The following is a 17,537-nucleotide window of genomic DNA, read 5'->3' as shown; positions in this document are numbered from 1 at the left end:
TTGCCAGAAAATGTTATTTCCAAATTTGAGACCAGACAGCATTTTAAGTGCACATTTTCTATGGGTTATAACAATAAAGAAAATGGACAAATGCTGACTACTAAAGTCAGCAAACAAAATACACTAGCTAGAAAACTAGATTAAAACAACCTGAGAAAAGAGATATTCTAACTCTGCAAAGATTTGAAGTGTCTGGAGTACAAAGGCAGTGAATGAAAATAATTCTGCTAAAATATTATGGACTGAGTCAGAGCAAGAAAAAAATTAAGAAAAATGGCCAGATATACAGTAATTAAGGTGAAAATTTATCTAAGTTAATTTCCTGATAAGGGAACAAAAATATTAATCTTTAAAAAAGTCAGAGTAACAGAAATTAAATGGTAAGAAGTCAAAGTTCACTGTTGGACACAGGGAAAAATATGAGAAATCAGAATAAGATTTTGAAATATCACTTTTTAAAATAAAAGATAAAATACAGTAAGTACATCAAAACTCACAAAAACTCAAATTAATCATATACAAAAGTAGCCAAGTGGACTCTGAGAGAAGCCAATATAATAGACGTTAGCCAATTACTGATGGCTAATGAATTTGAGAATGAAAACCACAACCCCAAGGCACAGAAGATATGTTGTTTTACTACATCAAATAGTATATAATATTATTATAAAATCAAAGTTTCCAGGGAAGGGCATAAAATAAAAAGATTATAGATTATATTTTCATAATTTTCTAATTCCCAATATTTCTTCATAACCCCAATCCCCAGGGACCATCACATTATTCAACATTGTCTCATTCTTCCCAGGCTCACACCTGATCCACCTCTAATGCCAATCTTACCTGCAACCTCTCCCAAAGCACCTGACCTCTCCCAAAATCCAATACCAAATTGCTAAATCCCTGAAGAGTATTTTAATAGGACTGTCCTTAAATTACTTCAAACCCGCCGAAATACTTCATGTCCTTCCAAAATCAATGTCCTTCCAGACTTCACTTCTCATATGTAACTAAGTTCTTTGACTCCTTCAATCTTTTCCAAGCATCTGTATTAAACTGCCAGGTTTTGTCAGTTCTTCAATAAAATTCAGTACATTTTATCAGGTATATGTGAAAGCACTGTGCTAGACATGTACGGGTGGGAAATGCCTCATTTAATCTATTCATAGTGAAAAATGCTTAACCATAACAAACTATAACACAGTACATATCAAAGAATTAAAATGTTATGATAACCATAAGGAAGACAAAACTTTCCCTTCATATTATCTTATGTTGTTCCCTTTCCACTCCCACCACTATTCAGGCTTCTTTCTAATATTTATACATCTGTTATCCTTCCTAATTGAATTTCACCATATTTTAATAATAATCCCATATTTTACCCCCAAATTAATCTTTCCTAAAACAGAATTTCAACACATCACTCTCTTATTTACAATGCTGTTTCTCAAATGCTTGCAATAGCGATCTGCAAACTCCCATGCCCTATCAAGATGGGAGAGGGGGGTGGGTAAAATGCAGATTACAAGAACCTGCTCACAGATACTCCAATCAATCGGCTGTGGTAACTGGGAATCTGAATTTGAATGAGCCCTTTAGGTGATTTTAAGTGGCCCACAGAGCATACTTCAGAGGGAAAAAAAAGAGTTCTACAGGGTAAATGTCAAATTCCTTAGCCCTACATCAGGGCTCACCACACAAAAGACCCCTGAGACTCAACTTATAGGGCAAGGGATCTACAAGGACTCTTCACTACAGATAAACTTGATTTTCTGCAGCCAACTGTTCTCTCCCTCCAATCTTGCTTAAAATGTCCACTAACTTCAACATTCTTCTTGGCCCATTTCAAGCCCCGTACTTCCTAGATCTCACCAGACTGAAACAGTTTCTCCTGCCTAAATTCTACAGCACTGTACTGCTTGTCTTGAACCATTATTTTTTTTGAGAGAGAGAGCACGAGAGAGCGCAAGTGCGGGGGGGGGGGGGGGTGTCTTCAAGCAGACTCCCCACTGAGCACGGAGCCCCATATGGAGCTCAATTCCAGGACCATGAGATTATGACCTGGGCCAAAAATCAAGAGTCGGACGCTCAATGAACTGAGCCACCAGGCACCCCTTGAACCGTTATTTAAACTAGTATTATTAACTTTTCAGGTGGTTGTATCATATGACAACTGACTGTGGATCAAACCTCTTTTCACTCTTTCAGCATCCAGAACAATACACTTTGGAAGTCCTTTCCCTAAGGCAATTTCACTTTGCATAAGCATACCTAAGTAGGAATGAATAATGAACTAATTTTTAGAATATGAAAAGGGAAAACTGTAGAAAGGAGATTTTTATTAGGAAAAGAAACCAGTTAAATAAATGTATCTGGAATGAAAGTGTATCTGCCAAAACAAATTACTAAATATTGTTCTTCCTTACCAGCCTACCAAATAAATGCTCCCCGAAGAAGTCTTCCTAGAGAGAACAGGTGAACTTAAGTCCCAAGAAAAAAACCTGGTAAACCAAACTGCTTAACACCAATCAGGTTTGCTTAAACTTTGATCCAAAGAGCTATTCAAAAGCAAGTTATATGGAGGAGAAAACTCATTTATGGTTAATTTCTGAAACTTTTACACATGCAATAAACTTACAAGTGTTCTATTATGATGCTTGAGATTTTGGTATAATATAAATGCCTCTAACACAGCACTTCCCCCAATAATTGCTGATCTACTTTTCGGTCTTCTCTGTAACGCTGAACATATGGGTAGTGACCATGTGTCTTGTTCATCTTTCTAGTGCAGCATTTAAAACAGATTAAGAACGTAATGAGTAAGTTCTCAAGATAAAAAATGATAGTGATTCTCCAAAAATAACACAATGGCCAGCAAGCATATGAAGATAATCAACATCATTAATTAGAGAAATGCAAATCAAAACCACAATGACATCACCTCATGCCCATTAGAATGGCCTATCATTTAAAAAAAAAGTGCTGGCAAGGATGTGGAGAAACTAGAACCCTTGTACTACTGGTGGGATTGTAAAATGGTGTAACCACTATGGAAAACAGGAGGGAAGTTCCTCAAAAAATTAAAAATGGAAATACCGTACACAATTCCAGCAATCCCATTTCTGAGTATACACCGAAAAGAATTGAAAGCAGGGTCTTTAGTTATCTGCATACCCACTTCACAACAGCATATTCACAAGAGCCAAAAGGTGGAAACAACACAAAAGTCCATTAACTGATGAATGGACAACTGTGGCAGACACACACAATGGAATATTATTCAGCCTTAAAAAGGAAGGAAACCCTTACACATGCTACAACATGAATGAGCCTTCAGGACGTTAGGCTAAATTAAACAAACCAATCACAGAAAGACATATACTGTATGATTCCACTTATATGAAGTCTCTAGAATAGTCAAATTCAGACAGACAGAAAGTAGAATGGTGGTTACCAGGGGCTGCAGAGGGTAGCTGGCTGATGGATATAGAGTTTCAGATTTGCAAGATGAAAAAGTTGTGAAAATCGGTTTTACAACAATGTAAATATATTTAATATTACAGAACTATAACACTTTAGAGCGGTTAAGATAAATTTTATGTGTTCACTGCAATGAAAAATTTTAATTACAGTGATTTTAAGTACAAAAAATAAATTCTTAGGTATCAATAAACACTTGAAAAAATGTAGGTATAAAACATTAATATAACATTTATGTACAATTATTCAAATGGCCTTTTAAGGGCGCCTGGGTGGCTCAGTCAGTTAAGCATCTACCTTCAGCTCAGGTCATGATCTTGGGGTCCTGGGATCCAGCCCCACTTCAGGCTCCAGGCTCCCTGCCCAGCAGGAGTCTGCTTCTCCCTCTGACCACCTCCTCCACCGCTCCTGCTCGCTCTCTTGCGTTCTAATAAATAAATAAAATCTTTAAAAAGTTCAAATGGCCTTTTAATTTAGCTTCCATCTAAAAGATTAGTTTAAAAAATAAAATAAAAAAGATAGTTTAAAATAAGTCACTCCAAACTATATGTTCACATTTCATTGTAGAAGATTCATGTCAATTATAAATTGTTTGCTCAGTCAAAAAGTATTTCTGCTAAAAGAGGAGAATCAGAATTCTAAACTAGAAAAGATTCTTGAGATCATACACCCCACTAATTCCAATGTGGGTCCATAAACAATGGCAAATGAAAAAAAACGAAATGAAAAGTAATTTTTCATAGAACTAATCTATTTAAAGTTAAGGCATATGCTTTATTCTGAGAATGCATCTGCACCTTGAGACTTTCTCTTTTTAATACTAATTTCATCCATTCAACAAATACTTGTTGAGCCAGTAACTCTCAGGTACAAGACTACAATAGTGAACAAGAGAAGCAGCAAGGCTCTCACCCTCAAAAAACTACCTCCTTTCTAGTGGAAAATAAGAATACAAATAGTAAGAAAAGATGATAGGGTTTTGTTAAGTCCTTAACATTTAAAACAAAAACCTGATCAGTCTACGTTAACCCCAGATCAGGAGGAAACATTAATCTACAGCTCCTTCCCGTTTTATTTTTTTTTAAAGATTTTATTTATTTAAGAGAAAGAGAGAGAGTGCACAAGCAGGGGAAACAGCAGGCAGAGGGAGAAGCAGGCTCCCCCACGACCCAGGGCTCAATCCCAGGACTACGGGATCATGACCTGAGCCTAAGGCAGATGCTTAACTGACTGAGCCACCCAGGTACCCCAACTTCCCATGTTATGAGAAACTGGATGTCCAAAAGGTTTCACAACAATTCAATAAATCCCAAGTCAGAACCACCTTGTTTCTAATTAAAACGCCAAGAAAATATCCATGTGCCTTAGAGATTCAAACATGATAAATTTACAGGACTCCAAATATCTCAAAGACTAATATTTTTCCACTTAATGTGTCCTTCCAGTTCTAACAGGATTTGATTCTATATACCAAACTTGTTCTATCATTTGAGAACTTAAAAATTTAATGAAAAACTTAAAATCCCTAGGGCAGAATTTATCAAATCTCATGCTAGCAAAAGAAATTCTACTTTCTGATAAATGATAAAGCAAGTCCAACATTTAGAACAAGGGGAAAGGACGGACACAAAAATAGTACCCACAGTAGTACCGTCTTGGTCACTGTTTCTGTGACCTAGAAAGTACAGTAATTGTCTGGAGCACTGCTATCCCATGCACTAGAAGTTTCAGACAGTTTAAATATACAAAAGAACTGATAAACAGTGATAATCAGCTAATTAACATTTCAAAGAATCATGATACAAAACCCGAAGTTCCAGTGAATAATCTAGGTTTGACAATAATTGACCTGACAGTAGTACAGTCTCTTCCCTCACCTCCTACCTTTCTCTACTTCTGTACAAGGGTGGGATATTAAGCACAAAGTATGCACCAGATACCACATCCTAATATGTGCCAGACAAGTCCATAGACTTGATCTCGTGGGTTAAACAGGTTTTTCCCCACTTAAAAAATAAACCCACATATAACACAAATGTGGAGAAACAAACTTGAAGGTATAATTATCCCCTTTCGTAGGTAAAGGAAACTGAGCCAAAAAGTTAAAGTAGAAAAAACAAGATTTGCACTTAACTGCAAAGTTTGTAGGAGTCTCATTTTCTTTCTCTGAGTCTGTCACAAACACCAACATGCAAGTGACTGGATAGGAGAGGGTAGATGAGGCAGGAGGAACACAAAAATGTACAAAAAAAATAGAAATTTTTCCCTAAGATATCAGAAGAATTAGATATGAAAGCGACACCCAAAGAGCTCTAAGTTCCTATGACTGGGACAAAGGGTTAGAGGTTCAAAGGACAAATGGAACTTTTTCCTGCAGTGAGCAAGGAAGAATTCACTGAGGAGGGAGGAAATCGATGAGTTATACCATAGAGAAAAAAAGTATTTTTAGGCAGAAGAGACTTCAGAGAATAAAGGTGGGGAAAAGAAGGTAGACACAGGGCCTGTATGTTTGAAAAGGTAAAAACATCAACCTGGCTGAAGCACAGAAATTATATAAGAGGGCAGTTAAATGTAAGGCTGAAAAGGTAGGATTGGGTCAGACTTCAGAGGACCTGATGAAACAAACTCCCTATTTACAGCACCAAGATAGAATTAAACTTTTACATATTTATTATCTTCATGGAAAAAAAGATTGCACATGCCCTATTAACCTGAATGTATTTATGCTTTTCAGCTCGGAAAAAAAAAAAGTCTAGGACAACACCTGATTCAAAGATGATTAAATGTTGGATCTGAATTCAAATAACTGATTTTTCCTATCTCCTGATAACCACAGATTTATGTACAAAGAGACGGGGGGGGGGGGGGGTCGGTCAGAGAGGGTAGGCCTGAACCTACATCCAGACTGCTAAAATTTATGCCAGCTACTCAACTGTAATTAGGGTAAAAGTAGAACCCACACATCTTTTCCATAGGATGGAGGAGTAGCTTGAACAAGAAGGAATAATGGCAAAGCCCCACTGTCAGAAAAATTCCCCTTGTGTTGCCAAGATTGGCTTTAAAAAAAAAAAAAAAAAAAAAAAGCTACAATTGGATTTTTTTAAATGTAGCTTTATCTTTAATTTCATTTTTTAAAACCCAGGTTAGAATTTGGAAAAATGTTCAATTAGACCACAACTATCCTGAAGCTATTGATAAGAACTTAAAATTCCAAGCATCTACACGATTCAAAACTATCATTTCACCCTTAAATTAGGCAGTTAAGTCCCATCCCCCTAGTAAAAAGGAGACTTACCAGATCTTTGAGTGTTACCTGGATAATGACATCACTCCCTATTGCTGTTCTAGCAGGCTAGGATGGGCTGCCCTTTGCCCTCTTTCCCATACATCACAAGAGTAGCAATCCCCCCCAAAAGAAAGGTTTGTAGAAAAGAAAGTTATAGCAGCTCATCTCCTCAGTTCAAAAAATATCAAAAGCTGTTAAGACATAAAAAGAAACACTCCATAAAAAGTGGAAGTGGGGTAAGGGAGTACACTGAAGCCAAGCAAATTCATATTTGTCAAATTTAAGCTGAAAGGAAATTTGGAATCTAGCCCAAAGCTCTCATTTTACACATTAAGAAACTGAGGCCCAGGGCAGTGGTGATTTGCCCAGGGCAAATGCTTCCCTATAAAGGTGTTAAGTGTCTGTTACCAGTCACAGCAGCACTTAATCACATTCTAACAGTTACTTAAATGTTTATGAGATTAAGTACCTGGTATGCAAAAAACAATCTCCACCTCCTTTGCATCCCCTTCAGTGCCTTGCCCCAATGCTATTCAGAAAATGATGCAAGATCCTCATATGAATATCGTATCCTCCTTCAGCCACTACAGCCACAAAATTTCTTTTATTTAAGATTAAAGTGAAAACCTGAAATGCCTGAATTTCTCAAGTTCTGACTAAGCAAGTGCATCAGCAAAAACTCAAAACTTGGGGCAAAATAAGAATACGAAATGGAGTATAGCACTGTTGTGGTTTTTTTGACAGTTGCCATTTCCCTCGTATTAATGTTTTCAGTCCAGGTTTTCTGAAAAAAGGTGGAAAGTTAAAAAATAATAATGGGTACAAAATTAATCCAAATTATTAGCACTTTTGAGACACTTCCATTAGACAATTTAGCATATCTTCACCTCTCAAAAATAACTTGAAAGTAGCCTACCCTGCACAAAATATTTTGGGGGGAAAAAAACCAACCATCTAAAATAACCGTCTACCAGGCCACAACATACTAAAACCACAAAATAAGGAACAATCCTGTAAAAATCCCACCAGCTAAAAAACAGTACCATCAGTCTTCCCGGGCTCATTGTTCACCGTCAAACTGTCAAAGCATTTGTTGAAGAACACGGAGGAAAGTTCTGCACCGAGTTCACAGGCTGTGGGTGCATCAGATTATACCACTACCCACACATAACACCAGTCTGGGGAAATGCAAACACGCCACATGTACATTTTTCAACCAGGCCTAACCACGTTTACCCAAAGTGTTGTCAGCTCTTGTAGCAAAGATTGAAAAAAAAAAAAAGCAGCAATATGCAAGCACACTTCACTCATTTATAAAACCATCAACAGAAATGGCAAGGAACTGACCCGAGGCGAATTAACAGTTCTGAACGTTAAGGCCGCCGTACAAAACGGTTTAGAAGAGCTGTCTTTCTGAAATGCCGGGCAAAAGTCCTTTGACGAGTGTCGAAACTAATGACCGTATACTAATGAACAAATAACAAAAGCTTAATACAAACTACCACGCCACCAAACCGTTCCTGTTACCAAAGCCCAGATTTTTTTTAAACAAGCACTGAAAGGGAACAATAAAAAGCGTCTCACCGCAAACACAGCACGAGAGGGACTGTCGGAAGTAAGGCAAGAGCCTGTTAATCTCTGTAAACGCCTTGGGGTCTCCGGGGTCGTAGTTGAGCACTAGGCGGCTCGCGGAAATGTAGAGAGCAGTAGCATTCACGGGGTTCATTGCAGACACTTCGACACCGTTGGCTCCCGGTTGAAAAGAAATTCCGGATCCAACTTTGTAAGCAGCCAGGGAACAATGGCGAATTTGCAACAAATCGGAGGAAATCAGAGAAGAACCACTGGCCAAAGTAGTAACCAAAATCCGTGCAAGTTTGTGGAGCTGAAGCAATCCTCCCACACATGGGGCCTTGGCGCCCCTCCTCCGTCCCTGAGACTTGCAGACACAAAAAAAAAAAAAAAAAAGAGAGAAAAAGAGATAGAAACCAGCGTTCGAGTTTGTCCCAGGCAGCCTCGGAGCGAAGAACGCGGGGGCTTCGGCACTCGGGCCGGGACTCGGCGCTCAGTCTAGCCCCGCGGCTCGGCGGGCGGCCTTCGCTGCATCTCCGGACGCGGAGGCACCTCCTCAGGGCGAGCTGGGCGGGCGCGGGAGCAGGCCCCGGCCCGGTCCGAGGGGCGGGCACGCTTCTCACGGGCTGCAGGGCCCTTACTCCATCACAGCGCCCGGCGCAGAGGTAGCGGCGACGGCGAGGAGGACGGCTCGGGCGTCGACTTCCTCAATCTAGTGCACCAAGACGCGGCGGCGGCGAATGTTGCAGTTGCGGCTGGCGGAGGCCGCCGCCGCTCTCTCCATATCGGACGCGGGGCCCGGACTGCGCCTGGCTCTCCGCCCCGGTAGTTACAACCCCGCTGTTCCCTGAGGTGGCAAAGCGGGCAGGAGAGTCCCCCACCCGGTAGGGGAGGGCCGGGGAGGAAGTGCGCGGGCCGGAGGCGGCGGCGGCGGCGGCGGCGGCGGCGGGAGGGGGCGGGGAGCAGGCCCGGTCGGGCCGCGGCGGCGCCCCTCGCTCAGTCGCTCACTGCGAGGTCACCAGGCGCAAGCGCCGCCCCCTCACTACCCGGCCATCTTCTCCGCGCCGCACACACGGAGACCTCCTCGGCCAAGCACGACGGCCGCTGCCGCCCACGGCTCCCGCCCGGCCGCAGCTGAGGCGAGGGCTCACACCGCCAGGCCCCGCCGCCGCCGCCCAGAGCACACAGCAAGGCCCCGCCGCAGGCCCCTCCCCCCGTGCCTCGCCGCCCTCACCCTGACTCCACGCGCCACTCTAACTCGGTAGGGCCCGGGCTGCTGCGGCCTTAATAAATCCCACGGACTGTGCGGCGCCTCAGGCCCTGCCGGCGACGACGACCGTTACCCCAACGGGCAAAGCCACTGTCATCCCCGAGACTCCCCCGCCGCCGTCGTCGCTAGCGCCCGCACGCATGCGCAGAGCACACTCTCACCCCTCCCCCCGCCCTTTCCCTTCCCTTCGCTTCCCTTTTCCCCTGCTTCTCCTCTAAGAGCCCCTTCCACACCCTCCCAGAGCTACCGGCTCGCTCTGCGCATGCGCACTCCAATATCAAGCTCCACCGCCTTTCGCCCTTACGCGTGCGCCTTGACCGCCCACCCAGAAAACCGGATAAACACAGCACCCCGCTCACGCCAGCCCCTCCCTGCTGCCAACCCACCCCGGCTTCACAGCGCATGCCTGGCTCTCCACTTACGGCTCTTAGAGCATGCTCTGTGCAAACCGCCTGTTCTCTCCGCCCCTCCCCCATGCGTTCTCAAATTCCCTCTTAGGCGTGTGGGCTGTGGCGAAACATTTGTTAGCTGACCCATCCTTCCACAGTTTGGGCTTTAAGCTTCTCGCACTACACTGCTTCCTCCGTGCCCGCCAACGCTGAGGCCCGGCGGGGTCGCGCCATGTCGCTGGCGCTCCGCCCTGGCGGCCTCTCCTCGCCCTGACTGACCACTGTATGAGGAAATAGTCCCGCACGGCCCCAAGCCCCGCCCTCGCGGCCTTTCTCCTGGAACGGCGCTTTCCAAGCACCGAAAGGGCGCTGCCGCGGCCTGCTTGCACAGACCGAGCCGGGAAGATCGACAGCAATCAGCGTGGCCACGCGCCCAGCCGGCGTGCGGGCGACGTTTCCTAGATTAGGATCGCGGCCAGCGTCGATGGCAGCTTGAGGTCACTAAGACCCTGGCAGGCGGTCTGTAACCGTTGGGGCTCGGACCCAGCTCCCCTTTCCCGCCCATCAGAACTGGGCTCTTTCTGCGGCCTCTTGTCCTTGGAGTCAGACCTACGCGAGCCGCCCAGCCTTCTGGGGCGCCGACCGGGACCTCACCGAGCTCGTACGGGAAAACTGTCCAATTTAAAAGCAAAATGAACCCCTTTTTTACTCCTTTGACAGACTTAACCCTTCTTTGTGAACAGAGCTCTTGAAGAATCCACGGTCCTGCTTTAGAACGGACCCAAGTCCTTGAAAGTATTCATCTGTTTTTTTTTAAACAACCTTTCACCTTATGTTTTTGCAGGAGACCAGGGACACTGAGATATAAATAAACAAAAGCCTAACAACGTATGATTCCCCTCGTCTCTTAAAAGTACAAAACTTTTTTTGAGTAGCACAAATAGAAACAGCATAGGAACCGTTTTTACCTCTGGACACACCAAAGCTCTTCAGCATAGTTTTTTGCACAAAATAAATGATCTACATGTGTTTGCAAAGTGAAATTTATGACATGTATATCTTTTGGGGGCACAAATACAGTTAGTTTTAGGGACTTTCTATTTAGAGTAGAAAATAAGGGAACCCAGTAACTTCTGATATATAATTTCTCGTGCCATATGATGACAGGTTTATTTTCTTTACAAGGGCTGACATATTATCAGCACTTACGTATTAAGCAATGGAAATCTAACTTCCTAATTTTGTTAGGCAGCAAAGCAGAAATTAAAGTTGTGCAAAGTATATTTGGTCGTCTTGTATCTGGAAAATGACAAATATTCTCAAATTCATTCTCTTGTTTAAAAGCCCCATCTTCCTTGGGTCGTTTGTTTGATAAGTGATCTTTTCTAAGCTCACCTTCAACTAAACTGTTATATTATACAGTTCTATTTTTGTTCCAGACTCAATTCTTGTTCCACAAACCACAGGTTGTTTTCCTCCAGAGGAGCAACACGGAGAGTAAAATAATCAGTACTGTTTTCCATTCAGGCAACATAAATTAGCAGTCACCCTAGGCAAGTGATTAATTTTAGGGCCTTAACCGTGCTGATTTTCTCATAACTGGATTTTTTTTAACCACTTGAGATGTTTGCAACCTAAATTAAGATTAATTTTATTGATAGTCTGTGTGTGAGACAGAGAGAAAGAAACTTAAACCATTTTGGTTTTTTTTTAGCCTCTGAGATTGCTTGCAACTGGTGATAAGTTTATGGCATTTAGAAGCAAAGCATCTCCACATTGAAGTATATTGTCTGTAATAACTATTTGGTTGCTGGAGCCTTCCCTAAAAAGAAAACAATGAACTGTTTATAGAAAATGAAGTATTTGGATCAAATATTTAGGAGAAATCATATGTAACTCAAATCTCAAACTATCAATGTAATTTTTTTCATATTTTATATTTAATTATTTGGAAGTAAAAGTGTTAGGGTTGCCAGATCTAACAAAAATACAAGATGCCAGTTAAAAATTTTTAATAAGCTTTTTTTTTAAAGATTTTATTCATTTATTTGACAGAGAGAGACACAGTGAGAGAGGGAACACAAGCAGGGGGAGTGGGAGAGGGAGAAGCAGGCTTCCTGCTGAGCAGGGAGCCTGATGCGGGGCTGGATCCCAGGACCCTGGGATCATGACCTGAGCCGAAGGCAGACGCTTAATGACTGAGCCACCCAGGCGCCCCAATAAGCTTTTTATTTGAGAACAGTTTTGAATTTTCAGAATTATTACACAGATAGTACTGATAGTTCTCCCTCTTTGACTTTTATCATCATTGTCTAGCATAAGGCTTGGCTTATAATGGGTACTCAGTAATTGTTAAAACAATGATGAATTATTAGAAATGCAATTATATAAGTAAACTCCCCAGTACAGTGTATGGTTCAAAATAGGCATGGACAAGTGTTTGCTTTTCCTTGGGGAGAAACACAAAATGTCTTATAAACTTAAAGACAGTTCTTATCTCAGCTTAATCAATGTCAATTCTAAGATCCTTAATAAAACCAGATGTGTGGATTGATTTGAAACACTCAGAATAATCAATCAACAAGTATTTATTGATTATACTCAAGCACTTTGGGGACAATAAAGAAAATGCGTAAGTAGTTGTAGTTATACTTTCAAAGAACAAAGATCAGACTGGCATTAAGTGAGAGGGAGTTTCTGAGTGGTTGGGTCCTTTATAAAATTATGAAATCGTTGTTTGCCTCCCTTTGCCCATCTCTTTCACCCTCCTTTCTCTGCCACCCCTCCACTTTTTCTTTCTCCACCAAAAACTATCCAGAGATGTTTCCTCTCCCGCCTTCCCAGGTTGCATATCTCCCTGACTGCCTAGTATCTCCACTCCACTGCCTTCAGCATTATACTCATCTGTTATGGAATGTTTGTGCGCCCTCACCGGCTCCCCAAATTCATGTACTGAAATCCCAACCCCTACAAGCTGGTATCAGGAGGTGGAGGCCTTTGGGAGATAATTAGGTCGTGAGAATAGAGCCCTCTTTAATGGGATTAGTGCCCTTACAAAAGAGACTCCAGAGACCTCCCTCACTCTCTCTGCTATGTGAGGATACAATGGGAAATCAGCCTCATCTTCAACCCAGAAGAGAACCCTCACTAAGTGATCATGCCAGCACCCTGATCTCACATTTCCAGCATCCACAACTGTGAGAAATAATTGTTTGCTGTTTAAGCCACCCAGTTTATAGTATTGTGTTACAGCAGCCCAAACGGATTGCAGGAACAATGTCAAGACACCATCCCTACCAAATTTTAACGAGCGCAGACTGTCACTGTGGAAAGAAATCAATCTGATTAACCTCAATCTATGGGAGAGTGATAATAATTTAATCTAAACTAATAACAAATCAGAGACCGGCCAGAGCAATTACCTCTTTACAAGGAGCAATAAACCAGGTGAAATTAAAACAGGGCCTAATCCAAACCAATCCTTCCATTCTTCTCTGACCACTGCTCTCTGACTGTTATCAAACCCTATCTTCCATCTTCTGCTCTTTAGCTGTGGTCCTACCTCGCCTCTTCTCACTCAGTCTTAGAGCCCCCCCAAAAAGAAATGCTTCCATTTGGATATCAACTCCTGGTGATATTTTTTCTGTGACTTTTTTCAAATCAGTACATCTATCCATTTGTATTATCCAAAACATTTATTTAGCAAGTCTAGCACCCATTTATTTTATATCTCAAATATTAAATTGCCTTCAGCTTCTTTATCCCTACCTCTAGCCCAAACAAAGCAGTTTACTTTATTGGTCATCTGCCTAGTACAGTGCCAGACACATATGAAGGTAGCCACTAAATGTTACTATTTTTATTCCCTAACACACTTTCAAATCTATTCAAATGCCTATTAAATTTGTTCATTAATTTATGCAACCAACATTTATTGTCAGTTATATGCCAGGCATTCAGAATACAAAAATGAATAATTCAACAGTTTCCAGCCCTCAAGGAGTTCACAGTATAGTTGAAGTGGCAGCTATGCACGTAGCTAATTTATAATTCAGAGTAGTAAGGATTTAAGGGATGCACTCGATGTAAATTCAAAACGTCTTAGCAGATATTTCTGCAACATTATGGGTTAAACAAGCTTGTGTGGACTTTCCTGGGAAAATAACTGCAATTATTCATAGCATTGTGTCTAAGGGAAAATGTGTTCTGCATTCCAAACAGTCAATTTAAAATTGAATTTTTGGAACACAGCCCATTTGTCCCTGGGGGCTGTCTATTTCTTCTTTATCTAAGATCCCTATCTGTCTTAGGACAATGTATATCTTTTTACAACTCCCACCTGTTCCATATGGTCTATGGTGCTAGCTGAGGGTTGCTAGTCACCAACTTACTTTACAGGGCTCAGCGCTACATAACCGAGATAGTCCTCTGGTCAAGCAGGTTGAGTCAAGCAGGTGGGACTAAAGGAACCTCAATCCTTAATTTGCTCAACATTTTCCTATTAGGAAAGGTAGTAGGAAAAGTTCATCAAGTGAGTGATGAGAGTTTGGAATTGCTGCTATATAAAATGAGAAAGGGAGCTGGTTAGGGACAGGGAAACGGATTGCAGGAACAATGTCAAAAAGGGTACATCACTTGGGTAGAATAGGATCCCTAAAAATATCTAAATATACACTCCTGGACAATAAGATTTTCAAAATGGTCTTTTTAACTCGCAGACAGACTAGGGACTAGGAATGAAGATTTCTAATCTGATGCTGAGAAAACTAGACTTTATGAGGCAATTATCTTCCTTGTTATTCCTGAACTTTGGGAGATAGCATGGGGTAGTGGAATGAGCATGAACAAATCTTTATTCCAATACATACTGTGTAGACTTGGGAAAAAGTATTCATGTTCTCTGAGCTTTAGTTTTCTCATCTATAAAATAGGGACAATAATACTTTCATTGAAGGATTACCATGGGGAGTCATATCTTCATCAAATGTGTTTCTAGGGGTGCCTGGGTGGCTCAGTCGTTAAGCGTCTGCCTTCGGCTCAGGTCATGATCCCAGGGTCCTGGGATCGAGCCCCGCATCGGGCTCCCTGCTCGGCGGGAAGCCTGCTTCTCTCTCTCCCACTTACCCTGCTTGTGTTCTCTCTCTGGCTGTCTCTCTCTGTCAAATAAATAAATAAAATCTTTAAAAAAAAAATGTGTTTCTAACACAGGCAGTATGGATATACAGGTGAAAAAGACAGTCTCAGTTCCAGTCCACAGGTTAAGACCGAAATGAATATACAATTGTAATGCAATGAGACAGTATTTCAGTATGGTCCTATATAAACATGAGAAGGGACCCAACCAGACATGGAAGCTCAGGAAAATATGAAGGAAGTGATTTATAAAATGGGACCTGAGGGACCAATGGGAGAAACAGAAGAAGGTTAGGAAGAGTCTCTAAACAGAAGGGAGAGCATACAAAAAGGCCTAGAGGAAGAAGTTTGCATATTTGGGAAACTTCATGTAGTTGAGTAGCAAATACAGTAAATACAGAGGAAAAGTGTTGAGAAATGAGTTGGAATAATAAACAGAGACCAGATTACAAAGAACCTCAGGGTCATCCTGAGGTTAATGGAGCATGATAAAAAATTGACTTGGTGTGCAGGGGCAAGATTAGAAGCAGAGAGACCAATTAAGAAGCTACTGCAGTATTTTACCAAAAGATGATCTTATCTTGCCCAGAGGTTGGCAAATTATAGTCCAAAGGCCAAATCTGGCACCTTGCCTATTTTTGCATGGTGCACAAGATAAGAATGCTTTTTTTACATTTTAAAATGGTTTTTAAAAATGAAAATAATAACACTTTATGACACATGAAAATTATATGAAATTCAATTTTCAGTGTCCATAAATATTTATTGGAACACAGCCATGCTCAACCATTTATGAATTGTCTAGGGTATCTTTTGCATAACTACAACAGATTTGAGTAGTTGTGACATGCAAAACCTAAAATACTTACTTTCTGGCCTTTTACATTAAAAAAAAATTGCTGACCCTTAATCTTGGGCATCAAACTAAGGTGGTGGCAGTGAGGGATGAGAGATAACGAGACTGAATCAATAGGACTTGGGGCATGTTGGGATGTGAGAATGAGGGACAAAGATGATATGATATCCAAGTTCTCTAACTGTGACAATGATAATGAACACTTCCATGGCCTTACCATGTGCCAGGCACTGATCTAAGTATTTTAACATATTAACTCACTACTCTGCTCTACAGTCCTGTGAAGTAAATGCTATTCTTACCATTCCCATTTCACATGTGAGGAAACTGAATCACAGAGGTCTAGTAGTTTGTTCAAAGTCATAGATCTAAGGGAAATGAGAATTGAATCCAGGCTGTCTGGTTCTAGAATCCCTACTCTTAAAACTATTCCAAAAATTCACAGAGCGGGGGAACTCAGCAGGAAAAATAGGTTTGGAGGGAAATGATGAAAGCAAGTTGTAGACATGTATAGTTAAAAGTCGTCTGGGACGTCCAAGTGAATGTCCAGTAGGCAGTTCTGGACATTGAGTCTGGTGCTATGTGTTTAGGGGAGAGGAGTCTATCTTTGAGATATAGACTTGAGAGTCAGCAGCATACACACGACAATAGAAATCATGGGAGAGATACAGGTTACCCAGTGGGAATAAGAAGAGAAGACTAAGAATGAAACCCTGATGACTACCAAGATTTAACAAACAGCACAAAAGAGACTGAGAAGGAGCAGTCATAGAGGTAGGTAGCAAACTGAGAAGATTTCTCATTTTTAGTGATGTAATGTGTGTAAAGTATCTAGCATAATAAGCAGTACTGGCATCATAAACAGTAGCTCCTTTTACTATTAAAATCTTATTTGAAAGGTCTAACCCTTTCTTAGCTGTGGTTTGGGGCTATTCCAAATCTTTTCCACATTCCCATGTCTTTAAACACCCATCTCACCTTGCCTTCCAATTCTTTGCAGAGGACCTTATCTCTATTTTAGGAGAAAATCAAGATCTTCTTCTCTACATCAAAATATTCCATAATTCCCCATCTCTCATTCTTCCCTTCTATTTCTGGCTTCCTCCAGGACTTTCCTCAATGGTTTTCCCAAATTTTACTTCTTCAGCCTGCCACCCCTCTTGCTATATTCCCTAGTTCTGTCTAGCTATGCCATATGCTTCAAAAACCATCTTTCACATCTTTTCTCTCTTCCTTTAACCTGTCAAACTTTTGGTAGAATTCAACCTTATTTCTTTTTTTTTCTTTTTTTTCTTTTTTTAGTTAACCATTAATTTCTTGACCTCTTGAAATAAGATTTCCTTCTCCACCACTCTGCTGAAACTATATTCTTCAAAACCACAGAGGGTCCCGCTGTTTGACTTATTGTCCAATCATTACTTTCAATAATGTTATATTAAAATGTCCTTTCCTTTCTTTGTATCACATTTTGGGTAGATTCCTTCACTTTCTGGTTAATCAAGTCTGGTCTAATTTAAAACTGAATCAGGCATAAGTCTGGCTAAAATC

The 17,537-nt window shown here is 41.3% G+C and overlaps 1 protein-coding gene across 1 annotated transcript in view; it reads right to left on the bottom strand.

Moving 5' to 3' along the window:
* MSL2 (MSL complex subunit 2) overlaps positions 1-9,769 on the bottom strand; it is a 32,908-nt gene extending 23,139 nt beyond the window's left edge. Inside the window, exon 1 of the mRNA XM_032408650.1 lies at positions 8,354-9,769. Coding sequence (XP_032264541.1) covers positions 8,354-8,495 — 142 coding nt within the window. The 5' untranslated portion in view covers positions 8,496-9,769. The remainder of the gene's footprint in view (positions 1-8,353) is intronic.
* Between the last annotated feature and the right edge of the window lie 7,768 nt (positions 9,770-17,537).

This window comes from Phoca vitulina, unplaced genomic scaffold, assembly GCF_004348235.1.
Source record: "Phoca vitulina isolate PV1807 unplaced genomic scaffold, GSC_HSeal_1.0 scaffold10, whole genome shotgun sequence".
Taxonomy (NCBI): domain Eukaryota; kingdom Metazoa; phylum Chordata; class Mammalia; order Carnivora; family Phocidae; genus Phoca; species Phoca vitulina.
This window is presented reverse-complemented; position numbering and strand designations above follow the sequence as displayed.